This window comes from Callorhinus ursinus, unplaced genomic scaffold, assembly GCF_003265705.2.
Source record: "Callorhinus ursinus isolate GAN/ISIS: 27379988/994484 unplaced genomic scaffold, GSC_fseal_2.0 scaffold18, whole genome shotgun sequence".
In the NCBI taxonomy this organism is placed as follows: domain Eukaryota; kingdom Metazoa; phylum Chordata; class Mammalia; order Carnivora; family Otariidae; genus Callorhinus; species Callorhinus ursinus.
In genome coordinates, this window is record NW_027397080.1 from 85884 (window position 1) to 112942 (window position 27059).

General features: G+C 43.4%; 2 protein-coding genes across 4 annotated transcripts in view; one reads left to right on the plus strand and one right to left on the minus strand.

Annotated features, from left to right (window-relative positions):
* On the minus strand, nucleotides 1-1463 carry TEX38 (testis expressed 38). 2 transcript variants are annotated; one of them, XM_025856883.1, is made up of 2 exons: nucleotides 1357-1463; nucleotides 1-727 (listed from the first exon to the last, which is right to left on the minus strand). In XM_025856883.1, the coding sequence occupies exons 1-2, from the start codon at nucleotides 1391-1393 to the stop codon at nucleotides 135-137; spliced, it is 630 nt and encodes a 209-aa protein (XP_025712668.1). In that variant the 5' UTR covers nucleotides 1394-1463; the 3' UTR covers nucleotides 1-134. The 2 variants fall into 2 exon arrangements, with proteins under 2 accessions (XP_025712668.1, XP_025712669.1); XM_025856884.2 differs by lacking the exon at nucleotides 1357-1463 and adding an exon at nucleotides 1133-1347.
* A 3823-nt stretch (nucleotides 1464-5286) lies between these two features.
* The window catches only part of ATPAF1 (ATP synthase mitochondrial F1 complex assembly factor 1), a 28986-nt gene continuing 7213 nt past the window's right edge, over nucleotides 5287-27059 (plus strand). Inside the window, exons 1-8 of one of the 2 annotated variants that reach the window (XM_025856804.2) lie at nucleotides 5292-5749; nucleotides 8577-8685; nucleotides 13492-13542; nucleotides 14382-14444; nucleotides 17616-17666; nucleotides 18823-18870; nucleotides 22491-22586; nucleotides 24668-24775. In XM_025856804.2, the coding sequence (XP_025712589.1) occupies nucleotides 5421-5749; nucleotides 8577-8685; nucleotides 13492-13542; nucleotides 14382-14444; nucleotides 17616-17666; nucleotides 18823-18870; nucleotides 22491-22586; nucleotides 24668-24775 (855 nt within the window). In that variant the 5' untranslated portion in view covers nucleotides 5292-5420. Of the gene's footprint in view, nucleotides 5750-8576; nucleotides 8686-13491; nucleotides 13543-14381; nucleotides 14445-17615; nucleotides 17667-18822; nucleotides 18871-22490; nucleotides 22587-24667; nucleotides 24776-27059 lie in introns of both variants that reach the window. The other variant, XM_025856805.2, reaches the window with a different exon arrangement.

The window sequence follows — 27059 nt, forward strand, 5'->3', positions numbered from 1 at the left end:
GCTTTTTTTCAGTCTTTCATAATGTGACATTCAGATGGGCTCTGGCCTTTGTGTCAATACCACCTTCCTGGGGTTAGCACCATTTTCCTGCCCTGCCCCTGATAACTCCCGCTCCCACCCTCAATGAGAGGAGGCTATAATTCTGAAGCAAAAGGCTTGGCACTGAAGCAGTGGTCTCCATGGGCCATAGCAGGGAGGGAATGGAAGTGGACGTTACTTTCAGGACAAATGTCCAAAGGGTAGGAGACTGAGTGGTTCAGCATTGGGGGCAGGTTGCACAGGGAAAGGGCAAAGGGAACCTCCTGGAAGACGGGAACCGTGACTGGGGAGCTGGTGTGGGACCGCAGCATTGGCGAAGGTAGGGGCTGCAGCGGAGGTCGTAGCGGGGCAGGGGCCTCCACCTTGGGGCTGCTGTCTTGGGCAGCAGAGTTCCTGCCCGTGGGGATGTCCAAATCCCATAGAGGATCTGCATTCTGGACCTCAGTCTCGGTCTTGGTGACAGTAGGAGGAGGGCCCGTGTTGATGGCTGTGTTCATGCCATAATGCCGACGCTTGTTAATCCAGTACAACAGCGGGCTGTAGGTGAACGTGGCGGCCCTCATCACCTCCACCCACTCCTGGGCACGCTCTTCCCGCCGCAAGTTCTTCCTCCAGTGCAGAAAGAGAATGCAGCCGCCGGTTACCACAGAACACAGCCCCAGGAATCCGAAGTACAGTGAGACCCACACTGAGGCAAGAAAGTAAAAGAGGCAAGCTGGTTGATAGCTCTAACTTGGGGCCTGAGCTATTTCTCATTCCTCTCCCTATCCGATTCATCAATTATCCCACCCACTTAACCACTTTCTCCATTCCTCCCTTCCCTCCTCATTGACTTGCCTCATCAGTCTCTTATTCAGTCAACGCTAGATTTCCAGGGAGCTTAAGAGGCCACCTTTGGCACTTTACAGGTCGGGAAAGCTAGGTTTAGAGGGGCCATGACCAGCCCAGACTTGGTCAAGCCTCTTGTTCCCAACCCGGGACCCATCCAATCCATCTGATTGAAAAGCCTTACTAAAGGCAAAACCCATCAAGGAAGTAAGTTTATAGGGGACGGGGACACCAGCGTCCCATCCCATTCCACCATACCCCTTACCCATTCAGCTGTGATGGTCCTAGGGTATTCATTGTAACCCTCTCCGGTTCAGCAGAGAAACATGATCTCTGCCCTCAATCCCTAGTTTTCTAGAGGAAAGTATACCCTAACTGCTTATCACTCCTCCATACAGGCCACCACTCATCCATGTAAAAGGTCTTCCCTGAGTGTCTGCCCCACACCAAGGGCACAAGGCAAGAGGCAGGGACTGGAAGGGCATTTACCACCAGGGAGGCTCAGGTCCTCCTGCTGGGAATCCATAAGGTCGAGCCTTGGTCCCCAGCCGATGGCTCTGGGGAGAGGGAGCTCACCTACCCATCTGCCCAGCCAATAGAAGGCCCTGGAATGTTTAGTCCCATTGTTCCCTAAAGATGAGGTCACTGGGTTCTGAGCATTAAACATTCTAGAGGCAGTGCTTGTGAAGTCTTGGGTTGATGGAAGGAAGGGACTCTATCCAATGGTGTCTCGTAGGCCTAGTGTGTCTCTACTGCCAGGGACTGCCCCACCCACTGAATTGTCTGCCCCCCACCTTTTATGGTGAACCCACAGAGAAGCCCCCAGGTGTCTCAGGGGTCTATCCATGTTTCTGGGCTTCAAGAAACAGTTGATGGATACCTGTCACCAGGGAGGAATGTGGCAGGGAGCACACACAGCTTTGGGCAGCGTTGCTGCCCTTTTTTTCAAGACCTTTTTTTTTAAGGTTTTATTTATTTGAAAGAGAGAGAGAGCACAAGCAGGGGGAGCGGCAGGCAGAGGGAGAAGCAGACTCCCCGCTGAGCAGGGAGCCTGACGTGGGGCTCCATCCCAGGACCCTGGGATCATGACCTGAACCAAAGGCAGACACTTAACTGACTGAGCCACCCAGGCGCCCCACCCTCAAGACTTCTATAACCTTTCTAACTAACAAGTGTTAGCAAGTGTTTCCTGGGCATCAGGCCCTGTAGGAGTGCCCCACCATCCAGACCCACATCTCCAGCTTCACCGTCCTCCGTATCGTTCACACACCTTGCCCTCTGACCAGGCCGGACTCTGGAACAGACCCAGCCTATTCACATCTCTAGAGTTTTGCTCACACTGCTCCTCCACCTAGGAGTGCCCTTCCCACTTCCCCTGGACTGAACACCTACTTATCCTTCAAGGCCCAGCTCAGTACCCCCCGCCCCAACTCCGTGACAGTTGTTTCTGTTGGCTTCCCCAAATCCCATCATGTCCAGTTTGAAGGGACCTAGAGAGTTGTGTGGTCCAGCTCCAGTTAGATGCTTGAGCCCTGGGGGTAGATGTCCCCCACCCAGCAGCCAGTGCCGCAGGACTCACCTGAGTGTGACTTGCCACACCTCCTGGGGCAGCTCAGTTAGAAAGCCCTTCCCTAACGAAGCCCAAGTCTGCCTCCCTGAGGTTGCACCCCTGGGCCTAGCTCAGCTACTGGCACCATTTAATTACTTCCCCCTTTATAACCCCCCGCCCCCCGACGTGTGACTGGGGACACTATTCAGCCCAGATTGCCCTCCAGGTTCCCCTTACACTCGGCTCTCCTATCTCACAGGCTTCTGCTCTTCAGTCTCTTCGCTGATTTCTCTTTCCCCTGATCTCTAAATGCCAGCCTGCCCCAGGGCTCAGTCCTCAGCCCTCTGTCTCCACTGATTCCCTCAGTGGTCACATCCAGACTCATGGCTTTAAGTATTTATTACACCTGCACTGACAACTCACACTTTCTATCTCCAGCCCACACTGCTCTGCAGGACTTTGGACTCGCTCACCTAACAGCCTGGCTGACATTAAGGGGATTAAGTCTATTAAGTTATCTCAAACCAATATGCCCCAAACCAAACTCCTGAGCAGCCATCCTCCAAAACCTACTCCTGCCTTCCTCCTCTCTCTAAATGGCAACTCTGTCCTTCCAGTTGTTCAGGCCAAGAGCCTGCAAGTCACCCTTGACGCCTTTCATTCCCTCATAGCCACCTTCACTCCATTAGCACAATCAGTAGGCCCTGCCTTCAACACACATTCCGAACATGACCTCTTTCCCATCACTATCACTGCATTCTACACACCATCCTCCCCCACTTGGAGTACTGGTCTCCCCCTAGGGTGACCAGCCATCCCATTTCGCTTGGGACTGAGGAATTTTTCAGGACACAGGATTTTCGACTCTAAAACCAGGAAAGTCAGGTAAACTAGGACAAATTGGCCACCCTTGGGAGAGCTTCCGACCTTGCCCCCCCCCCATGCCCTGTATTTTGCCAGCAGCCTGAATGATCCTTTAAAAAAGTAGATTAAAAAATAAAAGTAGAGCATGTTACTTCTCTGCTCAAAACCTACAGTGACTTTCCATCTTACTTAGGATATAAACCAAAGTCCTTAACCAAGGTCTACAGAGCCCGAAGTGCTCTAACTACCCCTCCCCACACTTCTTCACATAAGAACCTCCTTGCTATTCCACAAGTAGGGCAAGCATGCTCCTATATCAAGGCTTTTGCACTCCCTGTTCCCTCAATCTGGAAGGCCCTTCTCCCAGATACCCAGGCAGATGATTCCCTCATTTCCATCGGCATTCTGCTCGTGTCCCGTATCTCTCTCTTAGCCTGCTTTGTTTTTCTGCATAGCATATATCCTCACATAACATTACAATCGACCCTGGAAAACAACATGGGGATTAGGGACTATGACCCCTGCACAGGTGAAAATCCATCTACAACTTTTGACTCCCCCAAACTTAACTATCAATAGCCTATTGTTGACTAGAAACCTTACCAATAAAAGAAATTGTTGATTAACACATATTATGGGGGCGCCTGGGTGACTCAGTCGGTTAAGCGTCTGCCTTTGGCTCAGGTCATGATCCCAGGGTTCTGGGATTGAGCCCCGTGTCAGGCTCTCTGCTCAGCTGGAAGCCTGCTTCTGCCTGCCACTCCACCTGCTTGTGCTTGCATGTGCTGTCAAATAAATAAATAATTTTTTTTTAAAAAACACACATACTATGCGTATATAAATTATTATTATTTTTTTTAGGTTTATTTATTTTGAGAGAGTGCATGCACACATGAGGGGGGAGAGGGGCAGAGGAAGAGACTCAGACAGACTCCGTGCTGAGCATGGAGTCCGACAGGAGCTCAATCCCAGGACCCTGAGATCATGACCTGAGCCGAAACCAAGAGTCAGACACTCAACCAACTGAGCCACCCAGGCACCCCCATATACCGTATTCTTACAAATAAAGTAAGCTAGAGAAAAGAAAAATGTTAAGGAAATCATAAGAGAAAACACATTAACAGTGTTGTAAAAAATCCACGTGTAAGTGGACCTGTGCAACTGAAACCAGTGTTGTTCAAGGGTCAACTGTTTGTTGTCTCTCATCCCACTAGAATGTAAGATCCATGAATTAGTAAACAAGGAAATAAATACCTAAGAATTTCAGATAGTCATTACTGCTATGAAGAAAATAAAATAAGGTAATGGGATAAAGAATATAAAGGGATAGCATGCATCAAGAAAAGTCCCTTTGAGGTGCCAACTTATGAACTGAGCCATAAATGATGAGGCCGCCATATGCAGATCCAAGCAGAGGGATCATCAGCCAGTGCAAAGATCCTGAGGCAGGTATAGGTCAGCACACTCGAAGGACTTACTAATCTCCGAGTCCACCACACTACTTCTAGCACAGGCCAGGGCCTAGGACCAACCCCTATGAGTGCAGGCTGGACTGAGAAGAGTTGAAGGCTCTGACCCTGCCCCGGAGTCGTCCACCATTCACGAGGGGTTTCTACCAGGTAAGACCCAGACAGGAAGGACTTCCACGAAGGCAAACCGATCATGCCATTGTAGTGGGCTTGCCCCAGGTTTGGCCCTCTATTCTGGGAGCAGGTGAGACACGGGAGACGTAGATGTCACTGGGTCTGACCCCAGTAATTCCCGCTTGGTTCAAGGGGATGAAGAAGATGGCGGTAGAGCATTACAAGGATCAAAAACAGCCAAAATCAAGACTTGTTAGGACAGACCCAGGTGTCTCTTTGGAGAGGAGGTTTGGCTGGAGTTCAAGGTGGATGTCAGGAAGCAGAGGGAGTGGAGGAGACGGAGCGCAGAGGCTGCTGGACCCGAGCGGGAAGGCGTGGAGCCCAGGAGGCTCGGGGGAGGAGACGCGCCGCGGCACTCCGAGCGGCCGAACGCGCGGCGCCGGGGCCGAGCCGCAAGCCCCCCTCCTACCCGCCCCGCCTCGCCTTCCCCGGGGCCCGGAACCTTGCGCGCGCGGAACGTCGGTGCCGGAGCCGGGGTGCAGCGGACCCGGAGCGCGATGGAGCAGGCGCGCGGGCCACGGGCTGAGGTCGACGCGCCGCAGGAGGAGGAGAAGGAGGCGGGGGCGGCCATGCCTGCTGTGGCGGCGGTGGCGGGTGGCACGGGCCCGGCCGTGTTGCAGGTGGCCGGTCTGTACCGGGGGCTGTGCGCTGTGCGCAGCCGCGCCCTAGGCCTGGGGCTCGTGTCCCCCGCGCAGCTGCGCGTGTTCCCGGTGCGCCGCGGCTCTGGCGGGCCCGCGGGGGGCGCCGACGGCAGCGGGGTCGGGACCGAGCTCGAGGCCAACCCCTTCTACGACCGCTACCGGGACAAGATCCAGCAGCTGCGCAGGTGCGGACCCTGGCTGACCGGCGGCGGGCGGGGAGGGGCGGCGCGCGGCCCACGTTTCTGGTGGATCCGACGCCTTCAGTGCTTAGACCAACCCCGTGACGTGGGGCCCGATTACTCTCCGCACTCTAGATGATGTGTCTGTGGGCTCGGAGAAGCAAGGTGACTTGCTAACATCACACAGGTAGTCTCAGAAATGAGAGTGCCCGCAAAGTCCTGCCTCTTCCCCGAGTTGTCTTTCGTTGTGCTCTAGTTCTCAAAACGCTGAGGTGGAATCCTGTGTCGGCTCTAATGAAGTAGATGGTTCCAACAGACCTGCCCTGATTAAAGAAATGGGAACATAGAGCCTTCCAGAGAAGGGACTTGACTTGCTCAAGTCAAGTCACAGAGGCCTGGCCTAGAGCTCGGGTTCCTAGGCTTCTGGTTAGAGCCCTGACTACAAGGAAAGGAGGTTCGGGGAGGGAGCAGGACATCAAAGACTAATGGGGTCACAGATGGCTCATCCGTTGAACCCTGTCAGTAAGAGGAGAAAACAGAATCAGAGAGCGGCAGAGACCTGCCAGAGGTCACACAGCTGGTTGGGATTCATCTGATTTGGGATCCAGGGTTCCTAACACTACCCCTCTGCTTCCAGATAAAAGGACTTGGAGATAAGAGGCGTGAGGTGGGTGCAAGGGGACCAAGGGAGGGTCTGAAGAGTTAAAGTGGAAAGACCTGAAGGAGATGAAGGGTGAAAATTAGAGGGGCTTGGGAGAGGGTCTGGCAGGGTAGGCAGGCAGTTGTCTTAGAAAGGTAACCGAAAACTGCATACTGTAACTTCTTTGAGTTCTGTCTCATCTCTACTTACATGGCCTTAATGTCCTCCTCCAGCATCATCTGGACTCTTACAGTCATCCTCTAGCTAGTCTTCCCCACTTCCACCCGAGTCCATCTCACTGCTGCTGTGGGGATCTTTCTTCCCTTTTTGAAAAAACTGACAGAATAAAGGAATGAGTATTTTTGCCCTCTTTCCAGCAGCATTCAAATACACTCAAGGATTTCTCTTCTTTAAAACCTTTCCTTGACCTACATGACCTACAACAATTTCTCATTGATCCCATTCACAGGCAGCATCTTAGGAGAGCTGTCTGTGCATACTCTCAATACTTTACAGTTGCCATTCATTCTTACTCATGAAGCAACGAATGGCTGGTTTTACTCTCCTTCCCCACCAGATCATTCCCATCAATTTTTACACATACTGCTGTCTCAAAGAGTGAGCGTTCCAAAGCACCCTCACTGACTCTAGATAATCTCCATATTCCTTAGTGTTCCACACAAGGTTTTCATGCTGTAGCATCTGTCAGTCTCTCTATATTCACTAAAACCTAGGCCCTTGGAGCACCAGACACAAGTTTGGTGTGAGCCAGTAGCAGGACAAGGCTGTGTGCCCTCTTGACTCCTTCAGCCTAGTATCTAGATTTTTGTATCACACTTTGCATTGGTGAATTGGGAGTATTTGATCTAGCTGCAGGCCCACTATATCTAGAATGTGGACAAACTGGAGGGTGTCCAGAGAGCAGGTTTATAGTGAGGAAATATTTGCAAAGCACATATGAAGAGGGGCCAAAAGAACTAAGGAAATTCAACTTACAGAAAACTTTAAGGGGTGACATAATAGTGATTTCCAAGTACTCAAATAAAAGGGATTAGACATTTGTTCATGTTCCTGAGTGTGGAAGATATAGATGGATAGATTTAGGCTCAGAATGTTTTAATAATGAAAGATGTCCAAGGTGGGAATGCACAGACTCCAATGCCTAGGCCACCTCTCACTCTCTATCCACTCAGCATGGCAGGTGCAGGTGTGACTGTGGATGCTTGCAGCACTAACCCTGGTCCTGGCATTTGCAGCCCCGGCAGGGGCCACACCCAACAGGACAGGCCCCCTGGAGTGACTCCGCACTGAGTTACCGGCCTGCTATGGAGGGGAGGAAGAAGATCGGCCCATGTAATGGCATGAAGGGAGTAGTGTTTAATGTCTCCTCTGGAACTGAGTTTTATGAAAGAGGGGCCCCGTACAATGCCTTGATCAGGAAGCACTCCACCACAGAAGTGATCAGGATGTCCTTGGATCCTGCGGACCACACCTATGACACTACAGGTCTCATGGCCCAGGAGCTGTAATCCCTATATGATGTCTTCACCAAAGTGTACAGTGCCAAATATCACATCGTTGGCTGCACAGCCTGAAGACTTCTTAACAAGGATGGCAGCCCCAACCTGGACTTCAGGCCTGAAGACCAGCTCATTTTGACATAAAGGACAGGTTCTGATGTTTCATCTGCAGGAGCAAGTCCTTTGGAGAGTCAGGGAGAAATGCAGGTGCTAAATCTTTTCCTACAAACTGTGCTGTTTAAAACCTCTGAATCTAAATAAACACATGTTTAACCTTTGCGTGGGGTGAAGAAGATGTCCAAGAACTAGTTGTGTTCGAGTAAAAGCTTGACACCCACTGGGAGTGCTGTTGGATTCCTGCCTGAGTAGGACGATCAAGCAAGATGACTTCAGAGTCCCCTTCCCATCTTGAGGATTTGAATTCCAAGTACCCAGAGTATAAGTACCTGTGGGACCAAGGTCTGCATCACCCTAGGAAATAACCTGTTACACAGGCCCCTTGAAGATTAGCAGTAGTTAAATAACTGGATTTCTTTTTCCACTTTCTTGATTTATAGGCAAATCATTCAGCCTTTGAATGCCTGTGTCCTCTCTGGAAGTGCAACATGATGCTTTGTTCCTTCCAAATTCAAAAAGTCCCAAGTGGTTTCACTTTTGGTTTACCTTTAATCAGGTCTGACCCAGCTGTTTTTGAATCCCGACTGGAAAAGCGCATTGAGTTTCGGAAGCAGCCAGTGGGGCACTCCAGGCAAGGTGACTTTATCAAATGTGTAGAACAGAAGGTAAGACCTGCCCCTCTTTGTGTTATTGGCTCACCAGTGTGCTACACGCTCACCCCCAACCCTATCCAGGGAGTGGGCTCACTGATGGGTCAGCTAGATGAACTGAACGTAGCCTCTCTCTACACAGCTCAGTCTCCATCCATAAATGGTATCCTGCTCTTTCTGGCGAAGTACTGTGGTCATGGTAGAGATATAGAGAGATGAAAAAGGCAGTCCATGCTCCTGGGGGATGTGGTAGAATGGTCAAGGCAAAGCATACCTGGCAGCGGGCTGTAGAGATCCGGGACAAAAAAGTGCTTAAAAGCTACTCCTATCCTTAAACAATAATCAAAGCTGGGGAAAAGCATGTTGAAATCTAATACAGTGCTTTTCAAACTTTCTGATCATGATCCAGAGTGAGAAATATATTTTACACTGCAGTTCAGTACATATACATGTGTATGATTATAACTGAAGCAGAGTTTTTACAAAATAATGCTTATTTTTACTACATGAAATGCACTTTTTTTCTTTTAAAAAAAACTTTGGCCACAATCCAGTAAATTGATTTCACAACGTGTGATTTGAAAAATACTAACCTAGGGTGGTACACAGAGCAAAGTGGAGTGGGAGTGGCTAATACCAGGAAGGATATGCAGTAATCCTTGTGTGGGCTGTTTGGGCCTGAGATAACATACAGTGGAAAATTGGGATTCTACATTGTGTTTTAGGATGAAAGATGTTTATTTAATTTGGACAGTAACTTTTTTTGCCTTGAGTATTCTAAATTTTAAGAGAATCCAGTTGGTCTTTTAATCACTGTTTGAGTTCATGAGAACAAAAGCAAGTCACTGGGTTAATCATTACGAGGTTGGGGAGCAAATTCAACCTCCTATGACAAACATAGTTTACAACTTTATTTGAACAAACAAGTCTCTACTACAAATATTTTAACAAATGTAATTTCCTATAATAAACATTTATAGTGCCAAGATTCCAAATCAGTAGCTCTTGGAAATATTACTGTATTAGAAACTTTTAAGTATGACATTGGACAGCTCTTTGCCCCCTTTTGTAAACAGATTTAGAAATTCAACTTCATTTTGACAAGATGCAAACATAAGTCAAGATGTAGCTTAAATTATGACAACACTTGGGTAAATAATGACTTCCTGTCTTTCTTATCTAGCTAGGTAGAAGGGGGCTAATGACTCTATCCGCAAAGCCTTTTCTTTGCTCTGAGTCATTGGCTCCCTACCACATGAGACCCAACATCCCCCCCTTTTTTTTTAAAGATTTTATTTATTTATTTGAGAGAGAAAGAGAGCACAAGAGCGGAGTGAGGGGCAGAGGGAGAAGCAGACTCCCTGCTGAACAGGGAGCCCGACGCAGGGCTTGATCTCGGGACTCGGGGATTATGACCTGTGCTGAAGTCAGAAGCTTAACTGACTGAGCCACCCAGGAGCCCTCCCAACATCCCCTTTTTATAAAAAATATTTTTAATTCTCCATTTTGTACCCTGAAATGAAATTTAGACAATGTAACCCACTAGTAGACATAATTTCAAGGGGGGGGCGGGGATCAATATAATGCTTTAGCTGTCATATAAAGGAAAGAACTTTTTTTAAAGATTTATTTATTTATTTATTTATCTATTTATTTAATTAGAGCATGAGCTGGGGAGGTGCAGAGGAAGAGGGAGAAGCAGACTCCCCACTGAATGCGGAGCCCAGTGCAGGGCTTGATCCCAGGACCCCAAGATAATGACCTGAGCCGAAGTCAGACGCTTAACTGACTGAGCCACCCAGGCACCCCAAAAACTTTTTTAAGATTTATTTATTTATTTGCGAGAAGAGAGTGTGCCCTGTGCATGAGTGCGTGCAAGAATGAAGGGAGGGGCAGAGGGAGAGAATCTTCAAGCAGACTCCCTGCTGAGTGTGGAGCCCTGATGTGGAGCTCATACAGGGCTCAGTCTCACGACCCATGAGGTCATGACCTGAGCTGAAACCAACTGAGCCACCCAGATGTTCCAGGGAAAGAACTTTTTAATAAAATACTTATTTAGTAGATGATATGAATGAAATTTCTACAGTGGATCACCTGGGTGGCTCCATTGGTTAAGCAACTGCCTTCGGCTCAGGCCATGATCCTGGAGTCCTGGAATCGAGTCCCGCATCGAGTCCCGCATCGGGCTCCCTGCTCAGCAGGGAGTCTGCTTCTCCCTCTGACCCTCCTCCCTCTCGTGCTCTCTGTCTCTCATTCTCTCTCTCAAATAAATAAATAAAATCTTTAAAAAAAAAAAGAAATTTCTACAGTGAATGAACAATATAAATGAAATTTTTATGAGTGAACTTTAGTATATAAGTTCTTGAGCACAACTATGCTGTGAAACCTAATGCAGTCATCAGAGTCTCTCACCTATATGTGAAATGACCATGAATACATAAGCAGCAAATACTGACTGTTATAGGGTGTTGTATTAGTACTTTTAAAAACTCCCAGACCATGAGGGGTATTGTTATCAGTGATCCTCATGAGATTCCACAATGTGCAGCCTTCTTTTAAGTTATATACTAGTTGCATTTCTAGAAAACTCAGTGTTTATTAAAGCCGTGTTAAAAAAAAAAAGGAAAAGCAAAACAGAGTCTAGACCCAGATAATTATTTATTTTTATTTATTTTTTTTAAGATTTTATTTATTTGACGGAGAGAGAGAGACAGCGAGAGAGGGAACACAAGCAGTGGGAGTGGGAGAGGGAGAAGCAGGCTCCCCACTGAGCAGAGAGCCTGACATGGGGCTCGATCCCAGGACCCTGGGATCATGACCTGAGGTGAAGGCAGACACTTAATTACTGAGCCACCCAGGTGCCCCTAGACCCAGATAATTATAAACAGGTTTTTCACTTATGAGGGCATCTGGCTAGACACTGAAAAATTGCCCAGGATGAGGGAAAATTCTTCATTCTGTGGAATTCATTTACAAGATCGCAGCTCCTGGCACCGCTTCCCCTCCCATAGATACAAATGTCCTTATCCCGTCACTGTTGTGATAACAGAAAAGTTGTCCACACAGATTTCCAAAGCATCGATACGGGAGTAGTAAAGTACCCATTTAAATGTTTTATTAAGGGGCGCCTGGATGGCTAGTCAGTTAAAGCATCTGCCTTCAGCTCAGGTTATGATCCCAAAGTCCTGGGATTGAGCCCCAAGTCAGTCTTCCTGCCCAGCAGAGAGTCTGCTTCTCCCTCTCCCTCTGCCACTTCCCCTGCGTGTGTGTTCTCTCTCACTCTCTAATAAATAAATTAAAAAAAAAAAAAACGCTTTATTAAGTGCTCTTGAGACTTTTGGCACATACTTTCAACTATAATTTTAATTACTATATTTCATTGATTCTAAAGCCCACATTTATTTTTTGCATTTTAACATCTCCAGAATTGTCTTAAAATTGATGTGATATGAAAGTATTATTATTTAATTGGCATCATTTTCTGATACATAAAATAATGGTGTTTCTTAAGTAGTGTCTTAGGTTAAAATAAAATGCAATAAGCTTATACTTGGAACTTAAATTTGTTATTTCTGTAAGTACAAGTGGAAATAAAGAATGGATTGGAGGGACATTGTGGGAAAAGAATATACCAGCCTTAGTGATTAAAAGGTGAAGTCATGGGGCGCCTGGGTCGCTCAGTCATTAAGCATCTGCCTTTGGCTCAGGTCGTGATCCCAGCATCCTGGGATCAACTATCTCCAGCCCGCTTCTCCCTCTCCAGCTCCCCCGTGCTTATGTTCCCTCTCCCACTCTCTCTCTCTGTCAAGTAAATAAATAAAATCTAAAAAATAAAAAAATTAAAAAAAATAGAAGGTGAAGACAGCTGTGCAAATGGAGGGTTTCATTTGTTTTGTTTTCATAGTGCACCTGAAGGTGAATGGTATGAAAATGAAATCAATTCTCTTTTTTCTGGGAAGTTTACCTGTGAAGGACAGACTAGATTAGGGTGCTGCCACTGTGTAGGGGTATGACCAAAAAGACAAGGGTATATCCAACAGATTTTTCTGTACCAGACTTTTGTCTAATTTGTTCGTACCAGTTCTGTGGGCAACGTTTATGAAAGGTTTGGATTCCTTGAGGCACAGAATAACAAAAGACAGGATTTTATGCAGACGGTGTTTTTCAGCCTCAGAATCCCAGGTATAGATTGTACTCCTGAAAGGAATGGACTTGAACTGAGAAATTGAGTGAGAGACTTAGAACCAACCCATCCCTATTATCAGAAACCTCATAATAGGATTTCTTGACTGTGGCCTTTATCAGAGATAGTAGGCTAGGAGAAGAAATAATCACTAATTTGATAGAGGGAATATTAAGATTGAGTGCTGGAAAAGACCAGCCTGGTGAGGATGCCTGCCATCAGAAGTGTGTCACAGACGAGAAGCAGCCTTTGAAAATACATTTTTCCATTGCTTACCTCCGTTATGGCTCACCAAGGAGCAGATCAGAGGGCAGAGCACAGGAAACCCAAGCAGGCCTCATTCTGGGAGGGAGTCCCCCATATCCATAGTGGCAGGTATGGGTATGGACTCTAAGTACCGGTAGGTGCTAGTTACTGACACATCTTTTCTCATCTCTCTATCTCAGAAGCTTAGTCACAGAAAAGTTGTCTCACAAACAATAACTCATAGAACAGTGTGTACAGTTACTCTATAGAATGGAGAAAAGTGAGTTTTCAAGTGTGATTACTAAATGAGATACTGTACACTTCACTAGTGTGGTGGTCTTTTTCTTATGAGTAAGGTACAGATAAATGTCCTGTCTCATCATGTATTTCAGACAGACACCCTGGGGAAACAGCCTGTGAGCAGAGGATTCACTAAGGACAAGGTAGGTTTCTAATTAAAGATCTAAGTCTGAAGTCATATGGAACATCTATAACAAGAGGCTGCAAATTTGAACATACTTACTGTGGTTCTGTGATTTTGTGATTTTTTTTTTTTTCCAACTACGGAGATGAAAAATATTTCTTATGAATTTTTATGTGCTTGATATAACCTCTAACACAGTGTGAGTCCTGGGGCTGCTGGAGGAAATATGAGGGAAATCCTGGTGATATGCTTTCTTTCTATAGGAAGTAGTTTAAAAAAAATCAAAGCATGTTTACTCATTTAATACGCAAATAAGGAGCCACCCCTAGTAGAATAGCAGTTAAAGGTGACAACCAGATTTTCTCTTCTTACCAGCTGCAAAATGCTGCAGTGCTCATTAGTGAGGGTAAAGCATTTAGAAAGTACTTTTAGATACTCCCCAGGAATAGCACTGTGAAAACCTGCCTGGGCTTCGGGGTTCAGTTCTCTGAGCATATGGGTTTTCTTTCTTTCTTTTTTTTTTTTTCAAGATTTTATTTATTTGACAGAGAGAGACAGCGGGAGAGGGAACACAAGCAGGGGGAGTGGGAGAGGGAGAAGCAGGCTTCCTGCGGAGCAGGGAGCCCGAGGCGGGGCTCCATCCCAGGACCCCGGGATATGACCTGAGCCGAAGGCAGACGCTTCACGCCTGAGCCCCCCGGGCGCCCCGAGCCTGCAGGTTTTCTTAGACATGTTCTGTACCTACTGACGGTCTGCTCCACTCTCCTGACCTGTTGCTTCCTACAAGGTTTACAGATAGTTAAGTTGTTGTATTTTTCTTAATTGTGGATGTTAATTACCTTTTATTTTCTCATTCAGACTCTCAGTTCAATCTTTAACATTGAGATGGTGAAAGACAAAACTGCAGAAGAAATAAGACAGGTAATAAATGAAAATGGGCTGGCATACTTTACGAAAACATGTGCTCTGTGAGCCAAATCTGAAAGTAGAAAGGAGCATACATTTCTTGACACCTCTTTTTAAGCCAAAATGAAAGGTGGTTACAGAAAGCAAAAGTGATCAATTACATGAAACATAATGGCATAAGAAAGCTTGTCTTTCTTGATTTTACTCCTATATGTCTAATCAACTCAACGTTACCCCCTTCTGTTTCATTCCTGTTGCCCATGTCTTATTTAAAATCATCAGTACTATGTTCTGGCTTACGGTACTACCTATCTAAGTAGGTTTCTCTGCTCTCATTCCTCCCGCTCCTCCACCTCTCATAGTCTTACCAGTTGAATCCGCTTAAAGTTCTGCTTTCATTATGAAAAAGCATTGTGTATTCGTTAAGAACACAGACTCTGGGGCGCCTGGGTGGCTCAGTCGGTTGAGCGTCTACCTTCGGCTCAGGTCATGATCCCAGGGTGCTGGGATTGAGCCCCGAGTCAGGCTGCCTGCTCAGTGGGGAACCTGCTTCCCTCTCTCCCGTTCCCCGTGCTTGTGTTCCCTCTCTGTCTCTGTCAAATAAATAAATCTTTTTTTTTTTTTTAAAGATTTTATTTATTTATTTGAGAGAGAGAATGAGATAGAGAGCATGAGAGGGGAGAGGGTCAGAGGGAGAAGCAGATTCCCTGCTGAGCACGGAGCCCGATGCGGGACTCGATCCCGGGACTCCAGGATCATGACCTGAGCCGAAGGCAGTCGCTTAACCAACTGAGCCACCCAGGCGCCCAATAAATAAATCTTTAAAAAAAAAAAAAAAGCACAGACTCTAGAGCCAAGCCACCAGTTTTAAGTCCTAGCTCTGCCACTCACTGTGTGAATGACTTTGATAAGTTAGTTGACCTCTCTGAGCCTTAGTTTCCCTCTCTGTAAAGTGGAGATAATAATACTAATAGTAGTATTAATAGTACTTATCTCATAGTAGTAATAACAGTACTTACAGAGTTCTTTGGGTAATTAAATGAGTTCATATTTGTAAAGCACATAGAACAGTGCCTGGCACAGAGTAAGTGCTACATTTGTGTTTTTAAATAAATGAATAAAAATAAATATTATATCAGTGACCTGCTTGCAGATGTTCAGTGACTTCCTGTATTCCTTTGCTTGCCATTCAGAGTCCTCTGTTATTATAGGACCTTCTTCTGGGAGCTTTCTGGACACCTTCCTTCAGAGCACTCATGATCTATCCTACCTGTTTGGTCATTCCATACACCTTGATTTGCATTGCTATTTACATTTTCATGTCTGTGATTCTTTTCTCTCTAATTAGACTATACTAAGCTATTTATTGGCATTTCTTGTAATTCTGTGAATTATTTTAGGTATATTGAGAAAATCAAAATAATAAAAGCAGTAGACTGTGTGTCAGGTACTGTACTTAGGTCTTCACATGCACTATTTCATTAAATTCTCATAACTGCCTTGAAGTGTAGGTGCTATTATTTCCAATTTACAACTGAGGAAACTGTAATTTAAAGAGATTAAGTAACTTAGGGTAGAGCTGGAACTCAAACCCATGTCTGTTTGACTCTGCATCCTGTTCCCTTATGGGAAGTTGTGCCAATTGCTATGAGTTTCCTTTGGGTGCTGTATCATTTGTTTCAGCAAAAGCATTTATTAAATACCTATATAATGTTAGGTTGTATGCGAGACATGGAAATAATGAGAGAATCCCCTACTCTCAAGGAGTTTTAGCCTAGTAGAAGGACAGACACAGACACAGACGAGAACAGCACGGGGTTCTAACTTGTGTTAATAGAGGCTTATGCAAAGTCTGTAGGAGACCTCAAACTGTGTCTTTGGGAAGAGATGCCAATAGAAAGCAGACACCAAGCATATTCTTTAGTGGAGAGAGAAGCCAGGCCAAGGAGGCTTGATATTCATATGATGAATATCATTTAGACCTATAATTTTAGACATAAATTTGTGTTTGTTAAAATAATTTTGAGTAACCGAGGTCAATTATGTTAAGAAACATTTATCTGTCTATAAATTTCAGTGTTGATTCATGAACTATCTACTAGTATAGATTAAATAAAAATAGCAGGATATGCTGTCGTTAAAATGAAAAGACCATGTCTGACATTAAAAAAAAAAAAGAAGAAGGCAAAGCAACCTTGGGCTGCATTGACAGTGATTTGCCCAGGTCCTGGGAGATAATAGTCCTTCTGTACCCTGTGTTAGTTAGATTATACTTTGATTAGTTTCTTCAGTTAGGGGGCTCCCCTCCATTCTTAATGAAAATGTTGACAAAGCAAAGCATCTCTAAAGGAGGGTGGCCCTGTTCTTCAAAAGCTCACTCAGGTGTCACCTTGGCTGTGATGCCTTCCCTGCATTCGATGCCTTTGCTAATGCTGTCATTCTCTGCTTAGAATATGTCTCTTCTATCCTACCTGTTTATCTTCCTAGCCTCCTTGTTCACCTGGCTAGCTCCTGATCATTCTTCAGGATACAGTTCAAGTATCTCCTTATCTGGCACTCATTCCCTAACTTGGGTTAAGTGCCTCTTTGTTCCCCTCAGAGCACCTTGGCTCTGGTTTGCATCGTAATTCTCTTGTGCTAGGCACGAACCTATATTATTTCAACTAGTCCTCACAATAATCCTGTTAGGTTGATATTATTGCTATTTTACTGATGATTATGTTGATGTTTAGTGATTTTCAGTAATTTGCCCCAAGTAGCATGGCCAGCAAATGATTGGAGCTGGGATTTGCATCCAGGTCCACCTGACTCCAGACGCTGGATTCTGAATGACTGATGTCCTGGCTGTCTAAGAAGCCCACAGTTGGCTGGGGAATATGGGTTTTGGGAAGGAAAAGAGAAGGTATGAGAAAAGAACACGTCTGTTGCATACAGGCACATCTTGAGAGAAATGATTCATAAGGTCATGGAATCCATTTGTCTGACAGGAATTTGTTATTAAGAGTTACAGTTTAATCATCTAGAAGAGTAGATGGTATTAAATCTTTTTTGTAATCGTGCTGGTAATAAAAGCATTACATTGGGTTTTCTTCCTTGTTACTCTGAGCAATGAAAGCTGTCACCATTTCTTGGCGCAGGTTGAAAAGATTACCCACATGTCACAGACACCCTCTCTTTTTCATACAGATTTGGCAGCAGTATTTTGCAGCAAAAGATACAGTCTACGCAGTTATTCCTGTAAGTAGCTTGGAGGGGGAAATGGAAGTGTTATGGCATGAAGGTCAGGGCTCTAACCTTAGCAGGCAGTTACCTTTACTTTTTCTATGTTTATTGCCTCTTGAGAACTTACATTTATAGCTCTGAGGGTTTTTATTATGCCCTAAGCACCAAAGATTGTGCGCTCCATATGGTATGTTTATGGTGCTTGTTTTCCCTCTTTCTGGTTTAGCAATGTCTCTCTTACTCAAGTCTCTAACAAGGGAGTATGGTGTAAGTCATGTTGCTGAGCAATTTCCAAATGTGTTTTACTCCTTTTTGGTGTTTTCCAACCATACAGTTGGACTTTCAGACAGGGCCTCTAGCATAGCTTTCTTCCCCTTTTGTCTATAAGTGACCTATTACTGAGCTGACTTAGAGCTTCCTCCTAGGCTTTTTCTGGCATTTTCCCTTAGTAAGTGGCATTTTCTTTATTTTCTTTATTTTTTCCCTGTCTTGGAGATAGTCATTGGCCACTCTTGACCATTGAGGTTTGTGACTGGGAAGGGGTGCTGCTGGCTTCTTCTAGTTTAATGTCCTCACACTGACTTATGCATGAGAAAGCATTTGATGTACTGGGTTATCAGCTAGTTCTTTAATTGTTCTTCTTCTTCCCTGAAGAGAAAGCCACTTAGGTTAAGTTTACATCAAGCACTGAGTTTACATGTGTGATTTTAAGATTAAGGAGGAAAACCGAAAAGTCAAGCTGGGTCTTTTGCTTGCCCTGAGAGTACTGCTATCCCACCTGGTACACACATAGACCCTTGCCCTTGAAGAGTTCAACGGCCAAAAGGATCTGTACTTTTTGTGATATTTTAGATCTGTAATACTGACTCATTGTTTAAACAGGCCTTCTTGGCTCTCCCTTAGACAGCCTCAGTGGCCTGAAATCTCTGACACTTGGCAGAGTCCCTTGCAGAGTTTGGAGGCTTTGGAGTATCCACTCTTCACATGTAATTCTGACATTGAGCAGCCACACACCTGGTTTTTCTCTCTGTCGTAAGAGGGAATTGTAAATGATAGAATATGAGATATTTTTGGTTGTATTTCAGCCCTAGAGTTCAGTCTTCATGAATTTAAATGTGATTGCAGCCTCAAGTTTTCTTGGTTTTGAATTTTATTCTTTTCTAACCTACAGAAAGAGAAGTTTGACTTGATCTGGACCCGGGCTCAGTCCTGTCCAACAGTAAGTTTCCAGTGATCAGATGAGGTTTGCTTCTCAGTGCTGCCAAACAAGGATGTTTTCTAACCTATCCCTTCATACTCCATACTATCTCATGTGTTACAGTGTTCTGTTTATTTAACAAAGATGCTCATATGTCGACTGTACTGATAAGTGAGATTTTCAGCCATAAGGAATCATGTGGGTTGTTTTTTTTTTTCTTTTTAAGATTTTATTTATTTAAGAGAGAGAGAATGAGAGTTAGAGAGCAGGAGAGGGAAGAGGGTCAGAGGGAGAAGCAGACTCAGCAGGGAGCCGGATGCGGGACTCGATCCTGGGACTCCAGGATCATGACCTGAGCCGAAGGCAGTCGCTCAACCAACTGAGCCACCCAGGCGCCCCAGGAATCATGTGGGTTTGTCCCAGTAAGTGTCTCAGGCCCTTTAGCTTTCTGACATGGTGCAGCCCTTTCTGATTTGGATCTCTGTCAGTACAGGTGAACATGGGAGGCAACACCTGAGCCCTTCACATTTTCACCCTCCTTTAAGTTACTGTTTTATTGCCAGTTTCTTTTTTGTTTTGGCCGTGCTATTCTGCTTGTGTGTGCCTAAGGAATGATGAGATTGTTGGAGTCATGAGCTGCCAGCAGACCCAAGTGAAAGGGAATTGGTGAGGTGGACCAGCTGACTTGGTGTCAGTAATAATTTCTAATAATTTCTAGAATTTTCCAAAAAGATTTTCCAAACACTGCTGAGACTAAATAAAAAGCATCTAAGTAAATGGAGAGATGGACTGTGATCATGGATTGGATGACTGGGTATTGTCATCATTTTTCCCCAAGTTGATCTCTAGAGTAAATACCATCCCAGTCAAAATCCCAGTGGGCTTTTTTTCCTTTAAAGAAATTGACAAGCCAATTAAAAAAAAATTATTTGGGTATCCAAAGGACCTAGAATAACAAAACAGGTTTGTTTTTGTTTTCGGTGGGCAGCAAAGCAAGGTTTATGGAGTGAGAGTACAAAGCTCCCAAAGAGAGGGGGCTCGAGAGGGTTGCTCCAAAACAGTTCTGAAAAAAAAAAGAAAGAGCACTTACATTTCATGATTTCAAGGCTTACTATAAAGCTGTAATAATGAAGACAATGTGATATTGGCATATAGACAGACATATAGGTCAAGAGAAGAGAGAATCCAGAAATAGACCAACATGTGTGGTCAGTTATTTGTTAGCAAAGGTGCCAAGGTGATTAAATGGGGAAAGGATAATCCCTTCAGTTTGGATATCTGTATGCAAAAAATGAACCTCTGCTCTTACTCACACTGTATCCAAAAATTAACTCAAAATAGATCATAGATGTAAATGTAACTTCTACAAAATACAATCTTAGGTTCAATATTAGTGATCTTGGGTTTGGCAGAGATTTCTTAAGTATATCACAAAAAACACAAACTATAAAAGAAAAAAATCATAATCAGTAAATTAGATTTTATCAAAATTAAAATTTTCTATTTGTATTCTCATGTTTTTAGCAGCATTAGTCACAATAGTCAAAAGATGGAAGCAACCCGAGTATATCCACTGGTAGATAAAGAAACAAAATGTGGAGTATACACCCAGTGGGATATTCATCCTTAAAAAGGAAGGAAAATCTGACACATGCTATAACATGGATGAACCTTGAAGACATTATACTAAGTGAAATAAGCCAGTCACAAAAGGACAGATACTGTATGATTCCTCTTACATATCTAGAATAGGTGTAGGTACCTAGAAGAGTCAAATTCATGGACAGAAAGTAGAATGATGGCTGCCAGGGGATGGGGGAAAGGGGAATGAGGAGTTCTCATTTAATGGGTATGGAGTTTCAGTTTGGGAAGATTTAAAAAGTTCTGGAGATGATGGTGATGTTTGTACAACAGTGTGAATGTCCTTAATGCCACTGAATTGTACATTTAAGAATAGTTAAAATGATAACTTTTATGTTATGTGTATTTTACCACAATAAATAAAAAATAAAATTTTCTACTTTTCAAAAGACATTGTTATAAAAATGAAAAGACAACCCACAGACTAGGAGAAGATATTTACAAGACACATATTGACAAGTGACTTGTATCTAGAATATATTAAAAACTCGTACTTAAGAAGACAGGCAACCCAGTTAAAAAATGGGCAAAAGATTCAGACAAAGCGGAATGGCAGATAAGCACCTGAAAAGATGCTCAATATTATTAGTCATAATGCAAATTGCAAATTAAAACCACAGTGAGATACCACAAAAATGACTAGAATTAAAAACACTGACCAAACCAAGTGTTGGTGAGGGTATGGAAGAACTGGAACTCTCATATACTGCTGATAAAATAATGTAAGACAGTACAAGCACCTCAGAAAACAGAAAGACAGTTTCTTTAAAAGTTAAGCATATACCTGCCATACCACCCAGTTATTCTACTCCCTAGTTTTTTTCCCAAGAATTGAAAGCATAGTTCATACAACACAAATGTTCATAGCAGCTGTATTTGTAATAACCAGATCCTAAAAGATACCTATCACTGGTATATAAAGATATTGTGGGGGAGAGGGATTGTGTGTACATATACATCTACAGTGGAATGATATTCAGCAATAAGAAGAATGAACTATTGATACATGCAGCAACATGGATAGATCACAAAACAATTACACTAAATGAAAGAAATCATACCCAAAAGAAGTATAGATTCTTTGGTTCCATTTATACAAACTTCTAGAAAATGCACCATGACCAGGAGTGACAGAAATCAAATCAGTTACCTCTTAGCTAGGCACTGAGGTTATGTCAGCTAAGAAAAATGAAATAGAGCCTGAGTGGTTGGCCATAAGGAGACAGTTCCATGACTAACGCATACTGAACTGATTATACTTTGTTTTCTCCTGACATCAGTCTCTTCACCACTCATCCCCAATTCTAAACATCTTAAGCATAAAATGAATCATTTCTTTGTGTTTACAACCATGCTCCAGTATCAGCTTCAGATGATAGAATAGGAAGTGATTGTAATAATTGGAACAAAAGTTAACTCAGCAGCATTAGAAAGTTTAGAAATTGAAAAACTCAAGTGTTCATCAATAGAAGAATAGATAAATTGTGGTAAATATCTATAGTAGAATTCCATACAACAATGAAAAGAAATGAATTAAGAGTTGTATTTATCAACATAGATGAATCTCAAAAGTGTAACGTGAAGTGAAAAAAGCAAATTGCAAAATGGACATACAATTTGATCAAAGATTTAAGTTTTTAAACATGCAGCAAGTTTTTAAACATAGTATTTCTTGTTTATGGATATGCATATGTGTGTGCACATTTAAAGAATAAAAACCTTGAAAGGGAATGACAGACACCAAATGCAGGATAAATGTTACTCTGGAATGGGATTAGAATGGGTTACAGAGAAAGCTTTAGTTGGATTTCTAATGCTTTCTTTCTTGGTTGGGTTGGGAAGTATATGAGAATTTGTTAAATTATCACTTAATGAATTTCATAATTGTAAAAACTGTTTAAAAACCAGACAGTGAAAAAATGGAGTAAATGATTAGGCAGTTGGACATGGAGCAAATGATTGTATTTATTCATCTATCTCTTCATGTATTTGTTTCCCAGTTTCTCTGTGCACTACCAAGAAGGGAAGGTTATGAGTTCTTTGTAGGACAATGGACAGGTACTGAACTCCACTTCACTGCACTTATAAATATTCAGGTAGGTGGCTTGTGCTCATCCCCTAGGAAGATAGAGGCCTATTCCTGCGAGCCCTTGCTGAGGCTTGAGGACCCAGAGTATCTACTAATTCTCAGCAGTATTTGCTTCAGCCTTGATGAATTGTTTTGCTTCAGTGTTGATGAAATGTTACTCTTTGTATATTGGGCTAGCTTTCTAAGCCCTATTCAATACCTAGAAATTGGAAAAGACCCCAAAACATATTCTCTGACTACATTTGGTCTCTTCCATCTCTTCCCCATACCTCTATAACGTTTACTGCTTGTGTCTCACTTAACTAACATGGGTCAGTTATGATGGTTATCTTTTTAACTCTAAGGTAGGCTGCGTGTCTTACTTGTATTTTATTAACAAAGTCAGCACTTTCCAAGATGCAAGATGCATAGTTTCCATTCCATAGATGTTGTTTTCTTTCCTTCCTTCCTTTTTTCTTTGTTTTATTCCCAAATATTGGATTAAGACGTTCAATCCAAAGCATTTGAAGCTCTTAAAAATGAAGTCAGTATTTTAAATCAGATCATAACTGGGATTGACATTTTATATTTGGAGGCCAAATTGCCAAAAAACAAGCATGTGTTACAATGGCTTTGAAGGTTGGGGTAAAGAAAATGCAAAATAGAATGAGTTTGCTCATGATTGTATCCTAAAATTGTATTATGTTTGTTTTTTTTAAAAAAAAGGGGGGGGGTAGAAAAAAGGAAAAGAAAAAGCAGAATGAAGGGGCAGTTTTTACCTTGATTTTTTTTTTTTTTTCCTAAACAGCGAGAGAGGGAACACAAGCACGGGGAGTGGGAGAGGGAGAAGCAGGCTTCCTGCCGAGCAGGGAGCCCGATGCGGGGCTCGATCCCAGGACCCTGGGACCATGACCCAAGCCGAAGGCAGGCGCTTAACGACTGAGCCACCCAGGCACCCAGTTTTTACCTTGATTATTGGATGAATTCTAAAACAACATTTATTGCACATCCTATAATAACCAATATTTGATGTACTTACTATGTGCCAGGTGTTTTATATACATTATGTCATTTAATCCCCACAAAAGTCCCATGAGATAGTTACAGATATTATTTCTATTTATAGAGAAGAGCATGGGCTGAGAGAAGTTAGTCCCTAGTGTGGATGAGTGTGGTATTAGGTAGCAGAACTGGATTTGATTGATTCCAGTCTGTGAACTGAACCCTTATGTTGCTGTGTTAGAGACGATGCCAGGACTTAGAGACCTGTGAGACAAAGTCCCTGCTCTCCTGAAGCTCATAGACGAGTATGGGAAGAAGATCCAGAAACATAATTATGATCAAAATGATCAGTGTATTTGAAGTAAATGGGGGAGAACTGAGAGGCTGAACCCTAGCACTAGTTAGGTATTAATAATTAGAAGGACTCTTGCTGAAATTTAGAGATGAAACCCAGAGATCTTTTTTGAATGTATAGTTGTTTCCTCCTACATCTGAGGGCTTTAACTTTGAACTCAGCCTCTCTTCCTAGTCTCGACTGAGGTCTGATAACCACTGCCCTGTCCATTCTTCATAAAATTATGATGTTCCCGTTCTCCTTTCCCCCCTATCTCCCACCTAGATTATATTTTAAAACTGCACATTACAAATCTGGCCCATGTGCAAACTCTCCAGCTGTTTGCTACAGCTTAAAAGAGCTCAGTCTTCAGAGCCAGCCAAGGGGAGTAGATTTCAACTGTGAAATGCACTAGTCCATAAAAGTGGCAATTACACAGGCATATTGCTTTCTTTAGAACTTGATTTGGTAGTTGCTTGTGCCATTTTGTTTTTAAATATATGGCCATGATGAAGGATTCACTGCCTACTGTAAACATTTTCTGGGAAAAAAGCCAAACCTTTTTCAATTGAAGACACAAATAACACTGTGCAAACTCAGTTTCACTGTGCCTTGGCAAGCCTGACCATCCCCCCACCTACCAATCCTCCGACTCACTAGCCATTCAAGGGGCTGTTAAGAGCCCGAATTTCCTCTAGACTCTCTATTGTTCTGAAATTGCAGTTTTGTGTGGTGGTACCTTATTGAGCCTTGATAAGTGTTTCTCCTTACAGACCCGAGGGGATGCTGCAGCCAGCCAGCTGGTTTTATATCACTACCCTGAACTTAAGGAAGAAAAGGGCATAGTGCTGATGACAGCAGAAATGGATCCCACATTTCTGGTAAGAATTAATTTTTACTTCTTTGGATTTACCTGGTGGCCCTGAAGGTACTATTCTTCTGCCAAAGATCCTGAGAGGTAAGATTCTAGAGACCTACAGGTACTTATTTCTTAAAGTTGACAATAATTTTGTCTTGCACAAGCTCTTCCAAGTTGAAGTTAGTACAATCACTAACTCAATCACTTATTCACAATTTTGAAGTCCAAAAGCTCTGAAAACAAAGTTTTGTCATGATACATTTGGTCACAAGACCTTATCTGACTTGAACTTACTTGGTAGCTAAATCTTATTTAAACTGATAGAAGGCCACTTGTAGTCCTTATTAATCCCACTTGGTATGGATTATTCATGCATTTTACTAAGGAAATATTAATGTATTTGATCATGGGGAGTTACATTATGTACCTATTGCCTTTCTAGAATACAGTAATTCTGACTCCAAAACACATCTGGCCCTAGGGGTTTCAAGTAAGAGACTGTGGACAAACAAATGGTTTCTTAAGTGTCAGGACATGTTCAAAGTCTGGAATAGTTTTCATTCTTTTCTCTTCCCCCACACTGCTCACATGTATTACATTCAGCCTACATAATGTTTTCCCTTCCTCCTTTTCCCATTCCTTGGGATAGAGCATTGACCATATGTCCATAGATAATAATGCCCACTGTGTTTGTTTTCTCTGTATATCCAGAGTCAGGAGCAGTTTTATGGTTATTATACAACCGGTTTGTCTAGTCCTTGCTCATTTCTGCCTCATTTACCTTGCAGGATTTAAGTTCAGGATGTCAAGATAGTGAACACTGTAGTGCTTCTTCCCCCCTTAATTTCTTCATTACAATACCCACTTATTTTTCCTCTCTCTCTCTTAGCAGCTACTTACAGGGAAGGAAAAAGTGATGACACTCAGCTAGTATCTCACAATAGCAGTAAGCCCCAAGTCTGGAATTGGAACTCTTCTTTCTACCATCACACTCAACTGGAAGTCACCCAAAATCCTATCCAAAAGAATGGAGTTGCCATTTGTTTTAAATATGTTATTTATTTGTTTGAGAGAGAGAGAGACCATGAGTAGGGGAGAGGCAGAGGCAGAGGGATAAGCAGGAAGCCCGATGTGGGGCTTGATCCCAGGACCCGGAGATCATGACCTGAGCCAAAGGCAGATGCTCAACCGACTGAGCCACTCAGGCGCCCCTGGAGTTGCCATTAATTGAGCTAGACAGGATTGCAGGAGGAACAGATTTGGGAGGAAGATCGGGAGCTCAATTTTGAACATGTTAAATCTGAGATAGCTATTAGATACCCATGTAGTAGGCAGTTAGAGGTATGAGCCTGGAGGTCAGGGGAGAGGTCCTGGCTGGAGATACAAATATTGAGAGTTGTCAGCATACAGATTATTATTTAAAACCATGAGACTAAATGAAATCACTAAGGAAGCAAATGAAGATAAAAAGAAAAGAAGTCTAAGAACGGAGCCTGGAGACATGAGGAAGCATCACCAAAGAAGATTAAAAAGGAATCTTTTTAATTAGTGAGATAAGATGGGAAAATGCCCTGAAAGCTAAGATAAAATGTTCCAAGGAATTGGGAGTGCTCAACCGGCCAAGTCTCACTTGCTGGTAAGGCAAATGAGATGAAGACGGAGAATTTCCTAGATGTCACAATACGGAAGTCATAGCGAGATTTTTAAGGACAGTTTCAGAGGAGTGGTGGGGCAGAAGCATCAGTGGAGTACGTTTAAAAGCGGCTGGGAAGAAAACTTGTAAAGAGTAAGCAGAAACAAGTCTTCCAAGGATGTTTCTGTGAAGGGAAGGAGAGAATGGGGCACTAGCTGGAGAGGGAGAAGTGGAGACAAGAATGTGTTTTGTTTTGTTTTAAATATGAGAGAAATAACATTATATTTGTATACAGATGGAAAGATTCAGTAGAGAGGGAAATAGTGATAATGCAGGAGGAAGGGGAGAGAATTTTTGAAGTATTTTTGAGTGGTTAAGTCTGGAAATGAGGGATTGATCTTTGTCAGAAATACAATAATAGGAGAGAAGCCAAAATATAAGGACACAAATACAGTTAAATGGAGAGAGGTGGTGGTATCTTGTAGAAATTCTCTCCAGATTGCTTAGTGAAAAGACTAAGACTTTATCTTAGTGAAAGGTCATCAGCTGAGAGTGAAGATGGAAGAATAGGTGTTGGATAATTGAGTGGAAAAGAAAGAGAAAGTGTGAAATGATTTTCTAGGACAGAGTCAGCAAACCATGGCCTGTGGGCCAAATCCAATCCATTATCTGT

What these genes read in the sequence shown, in the direction of transcription:
- TEX38 (XM_025856883.1), bottom strand. Translation starts at nt 1,393, where the DNA reads ATGGATTCCCAGCAGGAGGACCTGAGCCTCCCTGGTG. An exon ending in GGACCTGAGCCTCCCTGGTG is followed by an intron (nt 728 to 1,356) that starts GTAAATGCCCTT and finishes TTCTTGCCTCAG; the next exon opens with TGTGGGTCTCACTGTACTTC.